Source organism: Osmia bicornis, chromosome 8, assembly GCF_907164935.1.
Source record: "Osmia bicornis bicornis chromosome 8, iOsmBic2.1, whole genome shotgun sequence".
Classification (NCBI taxonomy): domain Eukaryota; kingdom Metazoa; phylum Arthropoda; class Insecta; order Hymenoptera; family Megachilidae; genus Osmia; species Osmia bicornis.
The window spans coordinates 2,585,610-2,610,658 of NC_060223.1; the positions used below are offsets into that span (position 1 = coordinate 2,585,610).

The window sequence follows — 25,049 nt, forward strand, 5'->3', positions numbered from 1 at the left end:
TGACCTTGGTTGGAGGTGCGAACGGAAACAATGAACATCGATAGCTTGTTTTACATTCTGGACCTCCCCTGATTGAACGCAAAACGATCTTTGATATTTCGAGATAGTCTATCTTTTCCAGACATAATTCCGATTGTTAGCGTAACAAATTCCTTCCTCGAAATCAGCGTGGTCCCACGACTCAAAATCACGTGTCGACTTTGGTTCTGAGTATCGCCGGATGTAAACCCGAAACATCATTCGTGTGGTCCGATAATCTTGACCACTCTAGAACGTTCCTTATCGGTTCCACGAAGATGATCGAAATTCCTTATACATACATTATAATAATCCGAATTTTCTACTAATTCACTAAACACTGTAATATTGTATTTCCACCACGTCGGTCAGCCCAAGTTGCGAATTTAAATTTTTATTTAGCATTCGTTCAAATTCAGTAATCTGTAATAATTTTGGAAAAGCATGTTTCCTTCCTATAACGTTAAGATCAAAACAATTTTGTAAAATTTATTATATTTTAATGAATAACGAAATCTTTAGTATGACAGGAGGAGTAAAGGAATGTACACGAATTAGAAAGAGAAAAATTAAAACAGAGAGAGGAATGCACATATCTCTGCTGCACCACCGATAAGCGAATCCCGCCTCCTTACGGATCGACACCGCCGCCTAATTCGTTAGGCGCACAACAACGCAATGTAAACAATTTCGGACGAGGCCCGCTCTGGTCTTCTCCGAGAGGTGCAGATTGCGACACTCTTCGACGTACAATCGCGAGCAGCGTGTCGGCGGGTCCGCGGAGCAATATTGAGACGAGTTTTGTACTTAGCTTGAAAAGTGACAAGTGAGGCAAAAGACTCAACTTCGTGTATAAAAATTCTTAATTCGATTTATTTTACTTTTTAATTATTCTATTGTAGGCGTTTAGTGGAGGGGAGAGAGTTTCGTCTCCCCGGACGCCTTGAGTTCGGGCCGGGGAGCACTAGATGGCGACGAGATCGGTGTTCTCTCGCAAGTGCACTCCCGGCATGCCGTTCAGATATACATAAGTTCCGAACGGCGGTACGATAGGTATCTGGGCCAGGGATCGTCTGTTGTCAGCCCCACTGACGAGTCTGACAGACGATCCTGAGACGAAACGCCTTTCTCTCTCCTACACTATATTGTTTTATTTTAAATTTGGTTTTTTTTTATCGTAGTTTACATTAATAATAACGTAGATTTAAATTTGGAATAGCCCGAGTGTTAAAACTTCGATCGGTGCAACAGTTCAGGGTGTGTGTTCTACTCTCCTTCCTTCAGAAACCAGTCAACAGAGAAACAGCAGCAATAGAATTTGGATTACTATACGGAATTTTTCCCCATAATCCGGTGAGTCGTTTCCATTACTCTTCCGGTCGTTTCATGAATACTTTATCAAGGAATTGCCAGTAGTCAAAATTGATGTAGTCAATGTTGATTCTGAGAGTCTCTCCAATTGGAAATTCCTTATTCTAAATTGTAATTCATCGCATGTATTTGTCTATTTCCGGCCAATAATTGTGTGTCTCAAAACTAAATTGTTCATGAGTTAAATCTGCATTATATTTCATTATATTTTAATATTTTACACCTATTATTAATATATTTCAATATTTTATATACTCTTCGCATTCTAATATTTTATATATTTCAATATTTTATGTATTCCATTATACTTAAACATTTTTATTTTTATAATGTACCATTTGATTCATTTTAATCAAATCTAATTTTCTTTGACATAACCTTTTATTAGCCTCCTTCATAAATCCTATCATATTAGCGATCTGATGAAAGGGCCCATATGGGACTAGCGTATCTCCGAACTCACAAATATTTAATAAATTTTCCGGCTTCACGGCGTCACACACGCGTTACGTTATCGATAGTTGCATTGCTCGACTAACACGCTACCATATTTCATACTTTTACATTCATTGTAACGTGGTGACACCTGTGCCCCCCCCCCCCCCCCCCCCCCCCGTTACAATCGCTGCGCTTTTCCCACCTCAAATCCCACTTAAAAATGACCCTTAACCCTTCTAACACCTCACCCCTTTTCCCCGCCCGCCGGTGTCGGGCCGATGGAGGCGACGGAAAAGAGACAACAGGGGTCACCCGCAAAAAGGAGCTACGAGGCCGGCGACAGACCTTCCACCCTCCAGGAGAGGAAAAGCAACGCGGGACTTCGGAAAACCAGACGAAGCGGCCCAGCAGCTGATACAAATGCCCACCCGGAGCCATCTGTCGCCGAGCCCGAAGACTTCAGTCCGCCCGCCACCGCAGGAGATCAGCCGGCCCCATCGATCCCGAACACCGGCCGATCGACAATCGATAACCAACCTATTCCGTTGCCAGAAAAGGCCCCCTTCCTAGTCCCCATCCCCTCCCCAAAAATCATCCCGCGACGGTCCCGTCGTCGCGGCAGCGACGACGAGCCGTCATTGAGCCTAGACTACCTAAATAGAGAACGTACCGTGAGAATTAAGAGAGCGAATATAGAGATTCTGAGAGCATCGAGAAGCGATTTGTGAGAGTGTGAAGTATTGTGGTGAGCCCTTAACACTATTATAAATTGTAAGAGTGTGAGTTTCGGCAACGGCGATCTTCGATTGCGAACTTGCGTGTCCGCGTATCGCGTCGGTTATCCCACGTTATATTTTCGAGACCTTTCCTGTCCAACCCCTAACATTCCCGTCTAAAAGCATCCTCACGCGTAACGTAGACGAACTTCCAGAAAACCTTCCTCACCCTGAGATCTTCCCTAACCCTCGACAAATCCTCCTTGCGTACTCCCCCGCGACATTGTAAGGACGAAAGTGCCCGTGTCCCACCCCTTGTAGCAACCCCCATTAAAGCCTTTTTTCCAAATTTTGATTGCCACCGCGAGTGGCTGGCGCCCAACGTTTATACGAAAGAAGTGTGTGAAGAGAGTATAGAGTGAACCCCCGAAGGGTCACATCATATATCAGCTGACACTTCCACACAGTAGCGTCACAGTCACAAGCGCGCGCGCCGCACGTAACAACAGCATCCATTTTGCAGAATTGAAATTAATATAGTCTGTTTAAAATTATTCACTTTTCACTTTGGTCTTGCACACTGCACTTCACTGCACGAAAACTGCGTGCCGAATGTCCTTTTTCTTCTCGGGCCTTTTTGTCTTCGCTTTCCCTTTCCCCCGGACCGCGACTTCGCGCAACATGGAAGCTATTAGCTGTGACGTCACAAACGTCTTGACTGCCTAGTAAACGGTCGCAAGACAATTCAATTGAATTTAGTTATTTACGTACAATTATAATTCAAGTCATAAGGTTAAAGTGCGTGAAAAGTGACAATGATTTTATGCGGTCGTTTTAGTGAAAAAATCGACCCCGAAATGGGCTCCATAAGTGCAATACCTAAGTGCAATTAACGAGGCAAGTTCACTAGCCCGACCATGAAATCAGCTGTTCTGCACACGTGTTTCTTCGTCGAGTGACGAAGACCGACACAATAACCCAGGATTGACCCAGGTAGGAATTATCTGCTTTCAACATAGCAGGTAAATTTACGAACGAATGGGTAAGTTTCATTGAAATTGTTTTAAAATTTTTATTCATTATTTCATTTCAAACAATTTTATTTGTTATTTAGAATGTTTAAAAATTCCTTTTTTACACAATGACAGGCGACAAGAGATTAGATTCCGTATTTATTTTAAACAACAACTAAAAATGTTCAACCATTGCAATTATTTTATTGTGCTATGCTAACGAGGTACCGAGCCGTTCGTTCGCGACCTACGTCAAGCCCCGCTTCGTAGCCGACGCTGCCGTCCCTGAGCCCGCGCGTTATACGCGCTCGGATTGGTCAGTGTTTTTGCTTAATAATTCAAAAAGGAAGCTTCGGACCACTTTTTTGCAAAGGAAAAAGTTGTTCAGAATCACCCCACCTACCACCATCTCAGAGCGTGATAAAGCGTTACGGAACACCCTGTACGTATATTTCTCTTGTGCGTCCCCCTGTCGAGTAACCCTTAAAGATAATCATCTTTAGGGACTTCCCTTGTTTTCCCAAATTCAGAGAAAGGACCCATGTAACTTTTCCAACCCCTGTCACATCCCTCTCAGTCCCGGAATTCGGGACTAGTTTGTAGGGATCGAATCATTATCGATCCTACCCTAAAATCCAAAAACCTTGTAACCGCAAAATTTACGACTTCTTTTAAGAATCCAGCCACCGGACCCGTACGTGATTCCGGCCGCGCTTTTCCCGCCTAAAAACGTCCTTTCCTGGAAAAACCTCCCTACTACTCGACCACCACACCCCAATGCCAAGTATAAAGGCAAGCTCTCTAGAAGAGCAAAATTAGTCTTAGTTCAACGTTAAGAGTACGAGAAACGTCTGTATAGTGAAGAATAAACTCTCAACCAAATAACCCAGTCTTGTTATTTGCGATCGGACGACACACCCAATTTAAAGGTTTTTGCTCACGTTTTGCCGATACAATTGAGGTGCCGTGCTTTTTGCCGACCGTGGGCACTCTATCGAGGCTTCTTCCGATTCAATTTTTTTTTCTTGTCTCTTTCCCCCCCTTTTTTTCTCTCTTTGGATTTTGATTGCGAAATATTGTGTTTTGATTTTATTATTCTCGCATTTGATTTCGAAATATTGTTGTGCCTTGATTTGAATTGTTTCCTTCCCCCATTGAAATTCTTTTCGTATTTTTACCCCTCCACGCAGAAATTTAACGTATACCCTAACACTATGCGAAAGCAGCAGATTCGAATTGACAGTCCTTAGATACGTTGCAACGAAGTGTCTGTGAGGTGTTTGTGAAGTGTCTCTGAAGTGTTTCATTATTGTAATCCATAATGGAATACAGTAATGAAGAATGTGCAGACATTCATATGTGCTACGGTCGAGCGGATGGTAAGGCTTGCGAAGCTCGAAGGATTTATCAACGACTATTCCCACAACGGAAAATACCAAATTCGAAAACATTTACGAGGATTCATCAACGATTAAGAACTGCAGGTTCGTTCTGCCGAACAAAATCTGGCGGACATGATCAACGGGATCCGGACTTAGAGGAGAAAATTATGCAGCACGTAGAAGAGGATCCATCCACCAGCACGAGGGATATTGCTGCAGTAGAAAGTGTCAGCCACAATACAGCGTGGAGAATTTTAAAGGAGCAACAGATTCATCCGTACCATTTTCAACGCGTCCAAGCATTAGAAGCAGGAGACATGGAAAGAAGATTGACATTTGCAACATGGATGTTGCAAAAAATTACTGCTGACTGACACTTCTGTTCCAAAATATTGTTCACCGATGAGGCAACGTTCACCAAACACGGTGTGCAAAACTGTCACAACGATCATATGTGGGCCACTGAAAATCCACACGCCATTGTAGTCGCAAATTCACAGCGACAATTTTCAGTTAATGTTTGGGCCGGAATTGTCGGTGACCATATTATTGGTCCAGTTGTGCTGCCTCATCGGTTGACAGGACAGAATTATTTGGAATTCCTGCAGGACAAATTGCAATCATGTTTAGAAGAAGTGCCATTAAGGGGGTACTCTAGTCTAGAAATTCGAAAAAATAAGCCTTTAAAAATAAGCCTCTAAGAGGATTTACGGAAATTCGAATTATTTTCGGAGCTATAGTTAATTTTGTGACGCGCCAACTAAATCGGTCCGGCCAGAACGAATCAATAGTAGCGATAGATACCCTCCAGCTATCTGAATGGAAAGAAGGTAGTATAAATTCTTTTGTTCTCAATATATACCTGACAAACGAGCATCTCGAAGGTTCTATAAGCATATTGTGACGTATTTTGTTGCTCATATTTTATGTTCAGTTCAGTTTAGTTCAGGTCAACCGTCTAGCCACGTGGATGTGCGTTCCCTGTGAACTGTGTGTTTTTTCAGTGTTAAATTCAAATTTTTAATATAAAATGGATAAAAAAAGTAAAAGAGGAAATAATTTGCGTCCAGATAGACAAAGAAAAAGAAAAGCCCCACCCAATCGTTATTCTATGGAGCAAGATACAAGTTTCACGAGTGCTTCAACAGCGAAATTAAAAAGTTCGAAAGATGATGAAATTATAATAGAAAATAATTACGGTTATTGTATTCTTGAATTTTTTTCGGTATTCACGGCCTTGTCTGTGTTACGTATCCGTCTTGGAAATTTCCTTATATGGTGTTACAAACCCTTCTCAAGAAATTTCCTTATATGGAATCGGATGTGTGCACCCGACACCAACCGTCTTCTAGAAAATTCGAGACCAACGCAAAGCAAGGGCGCGGTCCTACGGGTCACGTAGAGTCAGTCCCCACCACCCTTTTTACTCTAGTTTTTGAGTATAAAAAGGGTGGCGACAAGGGCACCTCGGGTCTAGTTGAAGTCTAGAATCAGTAGGTTCTTTTTCGGATAATCTCTGCAACGAGGAAACTCTGCGAGATCGGGTATTCAAGTCCCTTTCAAGCACTCACAGTAACTATACAGTACGTTGTCGGCTGTTAAGCATTATTATAATCGTTGTAATCCGCCCCCGTTTGCTCGTGTTCGTGAAAACCGAGAAGGATTAGATTCTTGCTTCGCGGAATCGAAACTAAACTTTATTTATTCAACTCATTTCAAACGTGCAACCTAGAGTTCAATTCATTGAATACCACGACAATTACACACAACAATTGTAAGGTCCGGAATAGAGAATAAACTCATACTAGTTTAATTTACATACTATTGTACAATTATATTTACTGTCCAGAAACCCACTAAGGTGTACCTTTACCGCTCGAGGTACATCAATCAAGTTACGAGACCTAATACTAACGCTTCCTGCGGCTCCCTACGTTAGCCATACGTAGGTTCGTCCGCATATCACTCTCCTGAGGCTCCCTACGTTAGCCATACGTAGGTTCGTCCACCATAGCCAACCTCCTGGAGCTCCCTACGTTAGCCATACGTAGGTTCGTCTCCACGTCTACTTCCTTAGGCTCCCAGTGTTAATAACAACACTGGTCAAGCCATTAACAATTACCATTTACCTAAATTAAGCCCCGGCTACGCAGCCGCCCCCTCCGGCTCGTAACATCTGCGTTAATTATTTGTGCTGAGTGCAAGAAAAACATTAAATTTTCCCGAACTGCTCCTCGTGGGCTAGGATTTAAAATTGCATTGCAGTGCAGTTGTTACGGTGTACGCTGAGTCCCATCGAAGTTGTCGCAGTGAAGTTGGCCACGCATTCACTCGCCGACGCGGCGTGAATGCTTTAATGAATTTGTAGCCAACTTCACTGCGACAACTTCGATGGAACTTAGTGTACACTGATTGTGAGTCCCATCGAAGTTGTCGCAGTGAAGTTGGCGCGGCGTGAATGGTTAGTGAATGTGTAGCCAACTTCACTGCGACAACTTCGATGGGACTCAGTGTACAATATATCAATTCATCACCTTTCATTAATAAAGCTTTCGAAATCAATCGCAGAATTGTCGTAGTAATGAGACTTTTAGGTGTAGGAAGGGAAAGCATCAATATATTTTGCAGCATGATGGATATATGCCAAGGGTTAGCAATTAATACGTACTACAGTTGCCTGGAAAATCTGCAGATAGCTTCACATGCAGTTTATGAACATATAATTTCAAAAGCCGTTGCGAAAGAAAGAGCTAACAGAAGCGTCTGAACCTAATACTGACCCTACACATCTAACTGTCTCTAGTAATGGCACTTGGAGGAAACGAGGTTTCAGCTCACTGTTCGGAGTAACCACGCTTGTAGGCAAAATACAGCAAGAAAGTGATTGATACAGTTATAAAATCAAGCTTTTGTCAAGGCTGTAATTTGTGGAAGCATAAAAAAAACTGAGGATGTTGCAGCTTACAATGATTGGTACGAAGAACACGAAGATTCTTGCACTATCAATCATAGAGGAAGTCCCGGGAAAATGGAGGTCGACGCCGTAATCGAGATGTTCGAACGGTCAGTGGAAAAACATGATGTCAAATATGCCAAATACATCAGAGATGGTGACGCAAAAACATTCAAGGGCATTATCGATATAGACCCGTATCATGGTGATCCTGTAGTGATTAAAAAAGAGTGTGTTGAACGTTTCCAAAACAGGTGGATTGGCCGAGGGGGACCCGTCACTTGGCCTGCACGTTCACCCGACTTCAATTCCTTAGATTTTTTTCTATGGGGACACCTGAAGAATTTAGTGTATTCAACGCCGATAACGAACAGTGAGGAATTACAACGAATATTGTTTACATCGGGAATAATTCAAAACGTTTTAGGCGATTTCCATCGGATGAGACTTGTTACGTTCCGAACAGAAATTTTTACACATTCACCTTGTATCCACCCCCCTCATTGAATTGTCCTCCGTATTAACTGGCGGTATCGTTAACGTTACCATCATCGAATTGTCCTCAGTATTTACTGGGATCCTGTCAATTCGAGTCCTGTCTAGGCGAAAGCCATGTTTGCTCCCCCCCCCCTCTGTCCTTTTTGATGGGCCTGCTCCCATCATCTTGATCCGTCGTACCTTTGACCTTGGTTGGAGGTGCGAACGGAAACCGTGAACATCGGTAGCTTGTTTTACATTCTGGACCTCCCCTGATTGAACGCAAAACGATCTTTGATATTTCGAGATAGTCTATCTTTTCCAGACATAATTCCGATTGTTAGCGTAACAAATTCCTTCCTCGAAATCAGCGTGGTCCCACGACTCAAAATCACGTGTTGTCCTTGGTACTGAGTATCGCCGGATGTAAACCCGAAACATCATTCGTGTGGTCCGATAATCCTGAGCACTCTAGAACGTTCCTTATCGGTTCCCCGAGGATGATCGAAATTCCTTATACATACATTATAATAATCCGAATTGTCTACTAATTCACTAAACACTGTAATATTGTATTTCCACCACGCCGGTCAGTCCAAGATGCGAATTTAAATTTTTATTTAGCATTCGTTCAAATTCAGTAATCTGTAATGGTTTTGAAAGGCATGTTTCGTTCCTATAACGTTAAGATCAAAACATTATATAACAAATTTATTATATTTTAATGAATAACGAAATCTTTAGTATGACAGGAGGAGTAAAGGAATATTCGCGAATTAGAAAGAGAAAGATTGAAACAGAGAAAGGAACGCACATAGCCCTGCTGCACCACCGATAAGTGAACCCCGCCTCCTTACGCATCGACACCGCCGCCTAATTCGTTGGGCGCACAACAACGCAATGTAAACAATTTCGGACGAGGCCCGCTCTGGTCTTCTCCGAGAGGTGCAGATTGCGACACTCTTCGACGTACAATCGCCAGCAGCGTGTCGGAGGTCCGCGAAGTGGTTCAGAGACGAGTTTTGTTCGAAGTTGTTCGAAAGTAGCAAATAGGGCAAAAGACTCTATCTTCGTGTATTCATTTTATTTTTCGTTTATTCCGATTATTATTTTATTCATTATTTTCATTCTTCAATTTAACTTTATTTCTTAATAAATATATGCAATTACGTAGTTTAATAGACTTCGCAATAGTTCACGCGTCAAAATTGTGTATCGGTGCAACAGTTCAGGGTGTGTGTTCTACTCTCCTTCCTCCAGAAATCTGACATCAGGAAAATAGCAGCAATAGAATTTGGATCATTATACGGAATTTTTCCCCATAATCCGGTGAGTCGTTTCCATTACTCTTCCGGTCGTTTTATGAATATTTTATCGAGGAATTTCCAGTAGTGAATTTCCAGGAATTGACTACGTCAATTTTGATTGTAAGAGTCTTCTTCAATTGGAAATTCCTAATTCTAAATTGTATTTCATCGCATGTATTTGTCTATTTCCGGCCAATAATTGTGTCTCAAATCTAAATTGTTCACGAGCTAAATCTGCATTTTCTTATATTTAATCGCATTATTATATTTCATTATATTTTTATATTTTGCACCTATTATTATTATATTTCAATATTTTATATATTTTATACCTTTCAATATTATATGTATTCCATTATATTTTAACATTTTTATTTTATAATATACCATTTGATTCATTTTAATCAAATCTAATTTTCTTTGACATAACCTTTTATCAGCCTCCTTCATAAATCCTATTATATTAGCGATCTGATGAAAGGGCCCGTATGGGACTAGCGTATCTCCGAACTCACAAATATTTGTGGGATTGCGGGCCTGCAAGCGCGGCTCTCAAGTGGGCACTGTTTATGATAGGGTCGCCCAGAGTTTGGGTTGGCTGCAGGCGCGGTAGAACGACACGATGCAGACCCGCGTGCCTGCCTTCTTATTGTTAGTTTTAAGGAACGAACGAGAGAGAGAGAGAGAATGGGGACGAAAGTGCCTGTCGATAGGAAAACGGGCAGACCAGTTGCGACCGCCTTAGAGGAAACTCCGCAGTTTTACGTAGAGCGACGTAGTATAGTAGTAGCTGACCTTTGTCTCTTTTTTCCTTTTATTAAATAAATACATATATATATATATGTGTCTATCATCGCTTATTCTGCCTGATCCAGACTTTCCAAATCCCACATATTTAATAAATTTTCCGGCTTCACGGCGCATCAAAACTAATAATTGAAATTCGTATTTTCTTTGTCCAGAAAGACCCAAGACAGTCGTACGAGGAGAAATAAAGAATAATAGTAACAAGCGAGGAGGAGATAAGGTGGAAGAGGAAACTGACGGAAAAGAAAGGGGTTATGGGGAGGCGCCTCCTCTAGCCCGATATGACGAAGAAGATGATGAATTAAGAAGAAAAGAATATGGAACAGGTAAGGAATGTAAAATAAAGGAAATGATCACATTCCAGGATAGCAGCCCCGGAAAGATCATCAAAAGAAAATATAAAGAAGAGTCTTCATAGGAAGAAGAAGCGGGAAACATGAACGTAAAAAACAAGGTTGGCAGTATGGCGGAACCAATAACAGAAAGGATAGTGCGAGAAATGAACCAATCGAAAGGAAGAACTGACAACAAAGACGTAAGTAAAGTTAAAGTTGGTATTACAAATAACGGAAAAGATTCAAAGGAGCACACAAAGGAAGAGAACAACGGCAAGGAAGCAAAAAGAGAAACTAAAGCGAATAAAGTCAGAATAATTGAATCCACTGGTATTAAAAATAAATATAGAATAGTTGAAGAATTAAACAAAAGTGAGGAAGAAGAGATTACTACGCAAAGGCTGGGAAAACCCACAGAGAAAATCAGTAAAAGTGAAAACAAGGTAAGAGAGCACGCGTATAACAAAGTAAAGGATGAAAATGAAGAATTTTATATGGAGGAACTGGAAAGCGGGGAGTATACCATATGTCTTAATTTAAACAAGGAAAAAATGTCCACCAAAAGGAAATATAATTTGGTTAAGATTTACAGTATAATTAATGTTCTAGGTATAAAGCTGAGAGAAATAAGAATGGTCGAATTCTCAAGGGCCGAACTAACTATGGGATCAAGGAAAGAAGCAAACAGAATTATAGAATATGGTAGGAGAAGAGAAACAGGGTACAATGCGTACATACCTAGGAGAAAGCGTACTAGACGAGGTGTCACAAAAGAATGGGAGGGCACACTGAATGAGTTAAAGGAGTGCATAATGGTAGGACAAGGTGAATTCGAGGCAAAAAGACTAAAAAGACACAGGTTACGAGATGGGAAGGCTGTCTGGGAGGATAGTGACGCTATTCTTCTAACATTCAAAGGGGATTCCCTCCCTACTAGATTGTATATAGGCCAAGGCCACGTGTGGCTCAAGGTGGAACCTTTCATTGAATCTGTTAAGCAATGCTTCCGATGCTTCCGTTTCGGACACTTACAGGCGGTATGTAAAGCAAAATCTAGAAGATGCATGGTAGGCAGCGAACAATTTCATGGTGAATGTAATAAACAGCAGAGATGTGTAAACTGTGGGGAGGCTCATAGGGCAAATGCCAGAGAGTGCCTAATATTTCAAAGGGAGAGCGAGCTTAAAAAAACCATGGCCTACAAAAATGTTTCTTATTCTCAGGCTAGAGAGATCCTCAAGGACAAATACGTGGGACGTAGATATGATCTTGATATTGAAAGCGAAAAAGAATTCCCCAAGTTGAGAACAGACAAATATGATAGAAACGAAAAATGGGAAAGAATGAATGTTCCTTCAAAAATTAGGGATTATAATGTGTGGAATAAAAATATGGGATACAGGAGGAACCAGGAAAGATACTCCAGCGATCGCGGCGTCACACGCGCGTTACGTTATCGATAGTTGCATTGCTCGACTAACACACTACCACATTTCATACTCTTACATTCATACATCAGCTGACACTTCCACACAGTAGCGTCACAGTCACACGCGCGCGCGCCGCACGTAACAGACTGAATTTCGAAAAACGCATTCGCGTATGTGTTGAACAGAACGGTGGACATGTTGAACATTTGATGTGATGTGTTTTAGTGTTAATAGTGATCATTAGTTAATGTGATTTTAATGTTAAATTTTTTATTTTTAAATTTGGTGATTGTGTGGTGCAGGAGGAGGGGTTTTGGTGGGTATATCGAAAACGGAGAGTCCCACTCTACCGAATTTTGTTTCGGTGTGCGTAACAGCATTTCCCCTCCTCCGAGATGAAAAATAAAAAAAAAAATAGGAGAATAGCACGAGGTAAGTTTCTACTATTCAACGATTCTTGCTTATGACTGTACCGACCCTTGCTAACCTGACATTCGGTCGTCGGTGCTGAGCGGATTGCAGAATTCTGGCACTTTTTACTCGAATTTTTAAAACGTTAACAACTGGAAAACAAAGCCGTAAACGCTATTTCGTTATTCTTGATGTTCGTCTTATTTTGATCCCTAGAATATTAACTTAAAATATTGCCCACCTGTTGTCGAACACCCTGTATATCATTTTATTCGGTAGAGTCCACAGAATTATTGCGTGCAAAAAGAACCTGAATATCTGCTATTGTAAAAGCATAAATCATTTCCAAAGTTGAATATTTGCAATTTCTGCTTAAGATTGATTATCTCGAAAACTATGAAAGTTAGATAAAAATGGTTTAGAGATTCGGATTCAGCACACAAAAATCTATAAGCGTCACTCATTAAAAATTACAAAATCAAATAGCTATTGCAATTTATCAAACGTTGTTGTAGGTGGACGATTTTCACTGTGAGGTTCATTTAACCGACTTCGAAAAGGAGGAGGTTACTCAATTCGATCAGTATGTATGTTGTTGTTGTTTTTTTTTTTTTTTTTTGTGTGTGTTCACCGATTACTCCGAGATAAGTGTACCAATCGGAACGAAACCTTTTATATCTTGTAGGGTATGTCTTCCGGTTGGTCCCATTGAAAAAAAATTTTTCATTTTTTCATTGTTATTGTAAAATACAGGAAGTTTTTAATGTCAAAATTGGACGATTTCAATGAGCTTTTAATATGTTGTCGGGGAAATGATTCTGAACAACTTTTTCATTATGCATAATTAACGGAAAGCTTTAGTTTCCGAGATATTCGTAAAAAACTATTGTTACTACTACATTGAATTCTACGTATGCCTACGTGTCTTTACTGGTGTATGAGTCAGCATGCAGTCGCCGATTCTCTACTGTTTCTTGTATACATGTATACTTTCCAAGGCATGAACCGATTGCGATGAAACCTTTCACATTTCCGCGATATCTCACTTGCAAAAATTTATGCAATTTGTTATTGTTAATAACTATTGTTATAACTTGTATGGAACTTGTTATCACTAAAAACTATCGTTGTTGCAATTAACCAATAAGAACGGTAAACCACCTTACGGCATCCTACAAATACTGCTCGTTCCACTAAAAAGTGTGAAATAAAATAATTTTTAACAAAAAATACAACCGACTTCGAAATGCACTAAAAAGTATGAAATAATTTCTACTTCATTTATACAAATACCCAACAGCTATTAATAAAACCTATTTACTCGTTAAATAGTATACTAAATACATTTCAACCTTTTCGGAGGCGGCGCAAAATTAAAAATACCCGAATATACGATGCTGTCAATAATGATTTGATAGGTTATCGACGCTTGAATCTTTCTAGTATAAGAAAAGTTTTTAATTTTGCGCCGCCTACGAAAAGGTTTAAATGTATTTAGTATACTATTTAACGAGTAAATAGGTTTTATTAATAGCTGTTGGGTATTTGTATAAATGAAGTAGAAATTATTTCATACTTTTTAGTGCATTTCGAAGTCGGTTGTATTTTTTGTTAAAAATTATTTTATTTTGGACATGATTCTATTTGCAATGCCATATTGTAACGAGCGTTTCTAGATGTCGCGTCCGTCCCTAGAGTGGGGGGCCTCGCGAAGGCCCTCGCGTGATGAGTAGGGTCGCACTTAGTTATAGAGCTCCAAATTTTTTTCGACTTTTTCATGGACGCGCATTTTTATAGGTACTGATTGCAGCCTAGGAACGAAAATGTCTTCTAAAAAGTTCTTTAAACATTCAAATGCTGTTGTGGCAGCGGTTAAGGCGCCTACCAGCGCCGAGGCAATGCCTATTTTATCGCGTAACATCAACGACCACGTAGTAACCGCCAGACCACCCCGCTTGTCACCGGCTCGCCGTAACTTTCAACGTAAGCGTGTCGATGATTTAAGACGAGATCGCGGTGCCCTGATAGACGCTGAACTATCTAAAGCACTTAGAGAGAAACTCCTTCCGGGAGTCAAAAATGAGCAAACGGCTGCAGAGAGGTTAGAATCCATCCATACCTTAAAGGCCATCACTCTTTGTATTACCACCAGAAGCATGGGCTTCGGCTTTGTTTCAATTTTTCTCGCCATGCTAGACTTGCGCAACATATCAATTCCATCGTGTTTTCATGGTCGCACCCCCCAAAATTTTGACACTTGATGAAAAAATGATAATTGCAAAATTTCAGCATGATTGGATACCAGGAACCCGTGCCGCAATCGAGTTGAAGTTTTAAAATTTATAAGATTTCAGGTTAACATCGGATATGTTTGGGGCCCTTTATTTTGAAAGTATCAGTGACTATTATGTAATAAAAATATAATTTTTTACACGTGTAAAACTGGCATGTGTATTCGGCTTTTAACAATATACACAAAATTATTAAATTTTAGCGTTAAACTTGATATGTAACGTAGCGTTTGAGCCACCGGATAATGTGACTGCTGGGCAACTGGGAGCTGTATATAATTTGTTCAACAGTTAGTAAATTTTCTAATAATCTTGATTGTATTGTAAGAGATTCAGACACAAATGAAATATCTGTAGTATCGTGTACAATATTTTCTGTTCTACTTGATGAAGACTGTAGTTCTGTTTCTTCTATAATGCAGATACATAAATAAGATATAGAATGCATAGACCAACAGAAAAACTTTATTAAAAATATGTCATACCTTCAACCTCCATCATGGTTTCAAATCGTTCTTTTCGGAACTCTTTTTGCTGGAGCCGAACTGCTTGTCGCTTTTCCTTCGCCATTATATTTTTGTCAGCACCAAGCATTTCCAAAAAAGGTCGTCATTTTTTTCGCTGATTTAGTAGAAAAAATTTATCTTCTTCGATTTTAATAATATTTAAAGCGTCAGAGTGAGCGATGTCAAAAAGATCATCCAACGAATCAAGAAACTCTCTTTCCTTTCTTTCTTATATCTCATTTCGGCGTTTTCGAGATTGTTGTAACAAATGCCAATTATTATGCAATTTTAACAACTTATCGATGCTATGGTACGTTGTTCTTGTAGGTATACGTGCTTTAGCCCAGAAAGCTTCCGCTTTCTTTATCACTATAGCTGCGCTTGGACGGAGCTCCAGTTTAACTTTATGCACATTATAAAACAGAACACGCAAAACTTGTCCATTGCTTGGTAATTTGGAGCCAATAATTTGGCTTTCATCATGCCCCAACAAAAATATTCTGTCAGCGCTTCTGGTTTCCATCTTTTCAATTCCACTATACTCTCAAACTAAATTCACGATACGAACACTTCGAACTCACAAAACAGAATGAAAAATGACCGCTGTGACTAACAGTAGATACATTTAGTCATTAGAGACTTTACCAGGTAATATCATAAAACACCCTCGAACGATATAACGCAATCGCTTCCAAAATATTCTGCTGGGAAAAACCAAAAAACCTTAATCCCTTGATCAGGTAATATTCACCACTGCCGGGAACCTTTTTGTATATCTATCATGCAGAGCTTCTACTATACATTTTTTTAATATCAGAATATATTGTCTAATTTGGTTTATTTTATATAAGAACTCTAAGGGCTAGCTGAATAGGAGATTGGTTTTCGTATTTGAGATAGCCGCTTCCGCAACTACGCAATAAGACTCATATTAACTTTAGCGGTAAGATTCAGTAATTTGTAGTATATTTTTGAAAATCGTACACGAACGATAAAATTATACATGTAAAAAATTATATTTTTAGTACAAAATATTTGCTACTATTTATAAAACAAAATGATACAAATACATTCGATGTCAACGCGAAATCGTATAAATTTTAAAACTTCAACTCGATTGCGGCACGGGTTGCTGTTGTTCAATCATGCTGAGACTTTGCAATTATCATTTTTTCACCAAGTGTCAAAATTTTAGCGGGTGCGACGAAGAAAAATTGGAAGTCGAAAAATAAGGGCCACCCTAATGATGAGCGTGTGGAAGGAGAGCTGTCTGAGACGCGGAATAACGCACGTCGAAGAAGAAATCATAACCATTAAATTATTGTATTACCATTATTGGACGAATCCACCAGGAAGAAGCCGAGCCAGCACAACGGCGTGGTTAAGACAAACAGAAGAGGAATATCTACCGACTGTCCGAGGAAGTTGCCCTTCGACGCATCCACGAAAAAAAAAACTCTGTAGGTGTTATTCGCCGCCTAATTATTGTAAATCTACAACGCGAACGAGCCATCATTATAAAGCATTTTTCAATATGTCCATGCATTATCTTTCAATATGTTTCAATATCTCGATTATTATTCCTCAGAATCTTTTGGTTTTAGATTATATTACGTAGTTATTTATGTAGAATAATTTAATATGCGCAATCATTGTATTTTGTTTGTATTTATTGTTTTATTTAGACTAATATACGCCCGGGTGGACGATTTTCACTGTGAGTGACTGTATCTGTCCTTTTCCCATTATCTTTCGTTCAGCCTCTTAGGATCTGCAACCAATGCAGTGAGAACGATAGCTGATCAGTTTTCTGTCGTTCGCACTACGATGAAGACGCAGAAGAATGTTCTTTGTGAATTGTTCCATTTCTGCGTCATTCGTAATTGTAGTGCTGATAAGTGTGCTAGTAGTGGAATGGTAGTGCGCGATAATTCCATTGCGATGGAAAAAAAATGGAAGTCGCACATACAAACAAACGGTATTTGAAAGGCAATACAAAAAGGAACAAGCCTAATTTATGTACAAAGCGTTTGTCCAAAAATAAGAAGTGGCGAGAAAGGTAAGTTACGGCTTCGAAGTGGCCGCCCAAAGCGAAATGGAAGAAGCTGGAAAAGAAGAAAGAGAATTAGCTATTGCAAGAGGCGATGTACTTTCAGCATGTAATATACCGTGGATCGCAATTGTCGCAGATGGCAGCTGGATGAAAAGATCATACCGCGGAGGAGATTACAATTCTCTTTCTGGCGTAGGCGCCATCGTGGGATATCACACGAAGAAAGTGTGCGATGCCGAAGAAAATCAAATAAATAACAATAATGAAGGCGAAGAAACAATTAAATCAGTGTCGGAATGTAATGAGCTGATAGTGAATGATGAAAGATGTTGCAAGTTACAACAGCGACTGGGTGGTAGAAGAAGCGGAGCCACAACAGTCGGAAACGCAAATTTCGAAAGGAATAAATTTTGTTGATTTTGCATATGTTTTTGAACAAATAAAAAATCTTGCAACACATTCGACTATTGGATGTGGCATCGAACATTTTGACATAGTTAGATGTCAACAATACGGATTGGAAAAAGTGTACCATGTACAGTGCCGAATGTGCAATTACGTATAGCGCATACCCTGTCTTCGACAGAGCAATGGCACTATGGACATCAACCACACCGCTGTTTCCACAACAATGGTGACGGGCGGCGGATATAATCAACTAGAAGAATTATTGACTGGTGTAAATTGTGTCCTGTATGAAGAAAAGAATTTACAAGAAATGTCAGAATGACATAATCGATTTCTTCGAAGTGGTCGCACAACGCGAAATGGAAGATGCTGGAAAAGAAGAAAGAGAATTAGCTATAGCAAGAGGCGATATACATCCAGTATCTAATATGCCGTGGATTGCAGTTGTCGCAGATGGCAGCTGGATGAAAAGATCATACCGTGGAGGGGACTACTTCTCTTTCTGGCGTAGGAGCTATTGTGGGATACCACACGAAAAAAGTGCTGTATATCAGCGTAAAAAATACATTTTGTATGATTTGCCAAACAGCAGCAAAAAGAAAGAAGCAGCGCGCGAGCAGTGCTATTTCAAAAACTGGGGTCATCAGCAAAGTTCAACCGGTATGGAAAGTGCTGCTATCGTCGAAGGGTTCAAATGCAGCATAGAAATGCACGATCTAGTATACTCTATATTAGTTGCCGATGGCGATAGCAGTGTGTACAAGAAGATATTGGACAATGATCCATATAAAGAGTATATGATATACAAAAAATAGAATGCACCAATCACCTGCTATGGAATTTCAGTAGAAAAATAAACGACATCGTAACAAAAGGCCGCTACAAAGAACTAAGATCCGTTTATTCGATTACTTCCGGATATTAGGATTTGCTATTTTGTGGCAGTGCTGCTTCCGTTTGTGAGAAGCAGTTGTATTCACTGAGAAGAACGTAAAAAATTATATTTTTTATTTTACCGTCAAAATCAAGTAGTCGCCAAATTTCAGTATATTTGTTTAACCCTTTGTGGGATTAATATTTGTTTAACCCGAAGTGGGATGATGACGTTGTAAGAGCGAAACGTCTGTCAGAGGGGGTAAACGGACCCGGGTGGTTGGAGGCTGCAGCTTGCGTTCATAACCACGAGATGCGTGCGTCCAACGGCAACATAGATGCATTGGGTTCGGACAACGAGGAGAGAGTAAGCCTGGCCGCTCGGGATTGCGAACACTTCTGGGGACTGGCGACAATTGGCTCAGAGAAAAACACTGACCCTAGTGCACAGATTTGAAAAAACCGGGAGTGTTATGCCACTACACGGGGGAGGCCGGAAAATGTCCGATGAAACGTTTCAGAATGTGCGGGATCATTTGCTAGCAGAGCCATCGACATCGTTGAGGCACCTCTCTCAACAGATTCAGGTGCCTTATTCAACGTGTCAAAGACCTGCAAAAACGGCAAAGCTGCATGCGTATCGCATTACAAGAGCTGCTTCTGCCTGACTACGCGAAACGGGTGCAGTTTTGCCAGTGGTTCCAGCAGCTTATTGAAAATGATACCCACATTCTGAATTACACTTTTTTCACGGATGAAGCTTGGTTCCATGTAAATGGATATTTAAACTCCCAAAATACGTGAATATGGGATGAAACAAACCCTCATGAAATTTTCACCGCGCCTTTACATTCGAGAAAAGTCGGGGTGTGGTGCGCCATTTCTCGTCAGCGGATTATCGGTCCGATATTTTTCTATAACACTCTTAGTACGGGAACGTACTTACGAATTTTCGATAAATTCGTCAATCAATTAACGGACATGGAATTATCGGACGGATATTTCCAGTAGGACGGGGCGACGTGCCATACTTCACACATTAGTATGCAGGAAATACAAAGTTTTTTTGCGAATAGAATAATTTCGAAAAACTTATGGCCACCCCGGTCACCAGATTTAAGTCCTCCGGACTTTTTTTTATTGGGATTTTTAAAATCACGTGTATACAAGAACAGACCTCAAACGATTAGCGAATTAGAACAGTCTATCCGCCGCGAAATAGAGAATGTTAGTGCAGAAATGCTTCAAAATGTTTCAAGAAATTTTGAGAAGCGCATTCAAAGATGTCTGGAAGCCAAAGGTGAGCATTTTCAGCATATGTTGTAAACATAAGTATTTATAAATATTCACATTAATAACTATATAAAATTCACGTTAATTCACATAAAATTTTCTAGCTGAAATCGAGGTGGGTTTTTTAGTGGGTAAACCAAATTGAGAGCCCCACAGTACCGGATTACACAACAGCTAATCCGGTCTGCGTAAAGCATTTTTCCCCCTCGTTATAAACAAAAAAAAATAAATAAAATAAAGAAAGCTGAATTTGGAATAAGATTTTTCTGACCATATTCTTCTATTCCATTTCTTGTCTTCGTCTTACGATTAGTCATAAACACACACAGAGCAGTCTTGGGTCCGGCGGTCTTTTTGCCCGCAAACACAGCAGGGTTCCATTGTGCGGGGCGGCTATTTTGTTGCGCTCCGAGAGAATCACCCTGTATAAGAGTCGGATAGGCCTGATAAGTTCCGAATAGCGGTACAATAGAGGTGTCTGGGGCAGCCCCACTGGACGAGTCTGACAGACGATCCCGAGACGAAACGCCTTTTTCTCCCCTGTCCTACATAACGGGAGATGATAAATGGATTGTTTATCATAACATTAAGCGTAAACGATCATGATCAAAGGAAATGTTCAGCGCCACTCGGTCCTTCGTGCAAGTGAAATACAAAATAACGAGTGAGTGAGAAAGACGATATGGGTCTGAGCAACCCTTTTGGGACTACCAAAGGTCCGAGCATCAGAAAGTCACAGACTGTGAAGAAGAAAACATGGTAAGTACCTTTACGCTCCCCACTATCCCTGTCACTTTTACTATTCTATGTGTTGTGTGATGTGCGATTTTTCACATTTAAAAGTCCATGACTTGCTCACGCACATACATTCGTGTCTTCTTTATTCTATGAAATAAGAAGTTTATTTACTGTACGTATGTTTAGGAAAAAATGAATGTTGCAAGCAGATCGTCGGCCGAGAGCCGAAAGATCGAAGAGAGTTGTGGTTATGAACGTCGTGAACGATGTATTATAATATTAGATCGTCTATATCTAGATCTCCAAGGCGTGAAGATCGCAACTCAAGAACAGAGTTAGAAAAATTATTAATACAATACAAAAAAGAAGTAAGTATATACATATAATTGCGATTTCTCAGCGTGGACTCAACACCCATATAAGTGTACTATAATAATTATGTTTATGTTTCATCTTACAGATCGCAGATCTAAAAAAAGAACTGAAGAGAATGAAATACACAAGAGGAGGTAAAGGATCTTTTTATTATAAGTACTTGCACTTATATGTATAAAATCACTAAATTTTCAGATAAAAAAAATTTGTGAGCAGTTTCAAATAACTGGTATGGTACATGAGGCAGAGGGTGTCACAGAGAGGGTTTCCACTGACACGCGTAATCATGAAATACATGTGCTAGCAGCTGTCAGTACAAAATTGGCAGCATCACTTCGAGAATCATCAATGAGCTGTGGGATATCCAAATCAATAATTCGCAAAATTTTAAAGAAAAATAATATGAAACCGTATAAGCCGCTAGCAGTGCATATACTATTTGACAGAAACTTTGAACCCCGCTTGCAATTTAGCAGAGGCGATACGGGAAAGCTGGCGGAAGACAATCAGTTCATGAAGAACATGTTACTAACAGACGAATGTATAGTATTTTCTACCGACGGGCTAATATGCCATCAGAATATCAGAATGTGGGCTAGTGAAAACCCTCATTGGAAAAGGGAAACCAACCATCAATACCGAGGCTCTGTTCTGGTATGAAACGGTATTTTTATTAATCGAAAAGTCTATGGACCGATTTATTTTGAAGGACCTGTCAAGACCCAAACATATCTGGCGTTCTTAGAAAACTGTTATATTTAGCGAACATTTTCGATGATCTGACACTTGCCACTAGGTGAAACGTGTGGTTCCAACAAGATAGGGCTCCTCCACATTACGCTACCCGAGTCCGGGCATGGCTGGATAAAGCATTTCCACAACAGTGGATAGGTCGTGGTGGACCAATTTCTTGGCCACCGAGTTCACCGGACTTGACACCGCGTCATTTCTTTCTGTGAGGTTGTATTAAACAGGAAATTTATAAAACGCCAATACAAAACATTGTAGACTTAAAAAGCAAAATTCAAACTGTATGCGAAAACATCCCAATACACATTTTAATAAATGTGGAAAAGGAATCTGCAAAACGAATTGAAATATGTATTTCGAACAGTATAAATTATTATAATAAAATATAAGGGAAATTAAAATTAAGTTATATCTTTATATCTACCTTCAGCTAAAACCCTTAAATAAATGTTCCAACCTTTCAAATTATTAACGACAAATTAAACGTGATAAATAATACTTTCCCTGTTTCTTACTTTTCGGGCCTGCCGTAGACCCTCGCTATCGGTTTCAAGAGGCACAGTCAAACATCCGGAAAAACATATCGGTGAGCTCGTCAAGCTGCTTTACCTTTTAGGGTCGAGACACACTATCGGTCCGGTCTCGGTCCGATAAAATCTTACCGTACGACTAGATGCACACTGTTCGGTCACGGTCCGGTCTCGGTCTCAGTCCTGCCAGATGTCGAGAACTCTTCAGTCTGGAATCGTTCGTACTCCAAGTCGGGTCGAATCGAATAAGAAATATCAGAAATATGCCGTGTAATTTTTCAAAGAAAGAATTAGCTATTATCGAAGCAATATCGAAGCGAGACTGGACTGTGAACGGACCGGAGCTGGACAGTGTGCATACGCCCATAAGAAATACATTGTACTATATTTTACCGAACCGAGACCGGACCGGGACCGGACCGATAGTGTGTCTCGACCCTTACACTACTTTATGACAGTACGCGTGCCGCAGATAAGTGTTATACCTGCAGCCCCATATTATAGTATAATTAAAAGTTTCATCAAAAACGACGATTGACACTTCGGTATGGTTCCTTGTGAGTTCCTCACAAATTTCTCAAGGGTAAACGGAAAAGTTTTATTGAGATCCTTTAGTCATGGGCTGAACTATCTGTTTTTGGCGACATTAGCAATGTACGGGTGAAATAAACCAGATCCGTAGAAAAGGTCAGTTGCTCTGTGACAGAGCAATAAAACTGTAAAACGTAAGAACAAAAGCCAAGTCAAGCGTATTTTTACTTTTTTAATTTCTACGAACATCCCCTCTCTAATGAAAATAGGACCCACTTAGCAAACGCTAAAGCTAGCAATCCCATTTCAAGTCAGACCGTCAAGAAAACCAGAAGAAAAATGTTAAGGACCAGTGCGGAATACTACAATATGATGTGCGTTTACGCGCAGTGTAACAGCAACGCGAACGCTGCCGTGCGAAAATATCGCGAAATTCATGGGGAAACAAGCGTGCCAAGTGCACACAGTTTTTGCCAAATGGCATCGCGATTGTACAATACCGGTTCAACAATGCCTCAGAGACGTGAAGTGGTCCGCGACACTAGATCACGAGACCGCAACACAGATGCTGTTTTAGGTGCATTTGAACGTGATCCTACGATGAGCATGCGAGAAGCCAGTCAGCGTTTAGAGTGAGTTTTAATATGTATAAAAGAAATCAAAATTTTATAATGAATTGTTTCATTGTTTTAATTATGTGATTTTTGTATTTTATTTAAGTATCAAGCAATCTACGGTCCACAAGGTGTTGAAGGACGGTAGAATGCACCCGTGCAAGTATGTGCGCGTGCACCACATGAATCCGCAAGATTATATCCAGCGGATTCAGTATTCCAGGTGGTTTTTGGGCGAAATCGCCCGGAATCCATCGTTCTGCAAGTGCGTCTTGTGGACTGATGAAGCCCTTGTTACGTCCGGGTTAATTTTCCATAACCCGACCTTGCGTTTCCCGTCTTGTGCGCTGCACTCGGAAGAATTTCCCCTACGGGAGGCGCAAGGAAGGGCATTTTTCTTGATTTTTCCCATTTGCGTATCTTGTTCGCGCTCCCTCTAACTTGTGTCTCTTCGTTGAGTGTGCTGCACTTGAAAATATTCCACACGAGCAGCACAAGAAAGAGGTTTGAGATTAAAATAATAATTCTTCCTTTTCTTTTCTCTGATTAGCTTCAATAGTTCAACCGTTAGTATACCAAGTTTGCGTACCTCGCCAGTGCGTAGCATTTGGAAGTAATCCCAGGCGAGGCACACAAAGGAGGCTATATTTAGCTCTTTCAAATAATACAAAGTCAACCTTTCGTTGGGATGATTGCCTAGTCGAAACTGCGTAGTTCAAAACTTCGAAAGTCAAAACCGTTAAGGGAGAGGTATCATAAACATCCTTCGCCGCGCGGTTAAGCAGTGCGACCCACTTGGAAATTTCTCAGCTAACCGCGCCATTTCAAAGAAAATTCTTGTTCGACCCTGCTAGCGAGATACCTCTCCTACCTGCGAAGCATGCGTCAGCCGACTCTTCCACAAAGAATGAATGCAATTAAGATCGAAACAGCTAGCATGAAACGGAATGAAACTGTTTGAATGACTATAGAATGCGAGGGTTTGCGTGACAACCACTGAGGTTTGAAATTGTCGACCGACGTTCAAGAACGTTCCAAGCGAAGGTCGACTAAGGCAATAAACATCGACAATGAACTAAACGTTAAACGTAGAGCGTTTAGAAAATACGAAAACCATTAAAAATTGACGTATGCGGAACAAATAACGATTAAATGCAGTAACATATTTGCATATATCCGCGACCTGATAATAATTATGAATATCGATTGCCTTTCTCCGTAAACCGTCGGAATACAAATAAGAACGAAAAAATTTCGCGTTATTCATTACTAGTTATTCAGTATAGTAAGTTAATCATCTATTAAAGGGCAAATGTTCTTCGTTACCGAAATATAATTTATAAATATCATCTATAAAAACCTCTCCTTAATTAATAAATTCAAACAAGTAAAGTCGTAACAGATTTCGAACATTCTAGAAACTTTAGAA

General features: G+C 40.2%; 1 protein-coding gene across 1 annotated transcript; it reads left to right on the forward strand.

The window, feature by feature from the left end:
- Positions 1-1,219: 1,219 nt before the first annotated feature.
- Positions 1,220-12,280, forward strand: LOC123988039. The gene is made up of 2 exons (XM_046286668.1): positions 1,220-1,371; positions 10,638-12,280. Exon 2 carries the CDS (start codon positions 10,919-10,921, stop codon positions 12,278-12,280), a length of 1,362 nt encoding a protein of 453 aa, XP_046142624.1. The 5' UTR covers positions 1,220-1,371; positions 10,638-10,918.
- Positions 12,281-25,049: the final 12,769 nt, after the last annotated feature.

Excerpts from the sequence above, each read along its gene's own strand:
- LOC123988039 (XM_046286668.1), top strand. The coding sequence starts at position 10,919 with ATGAACGTAAAAAACAAGGTTGGCAGTATGGCGGAACCAATAACAGAA.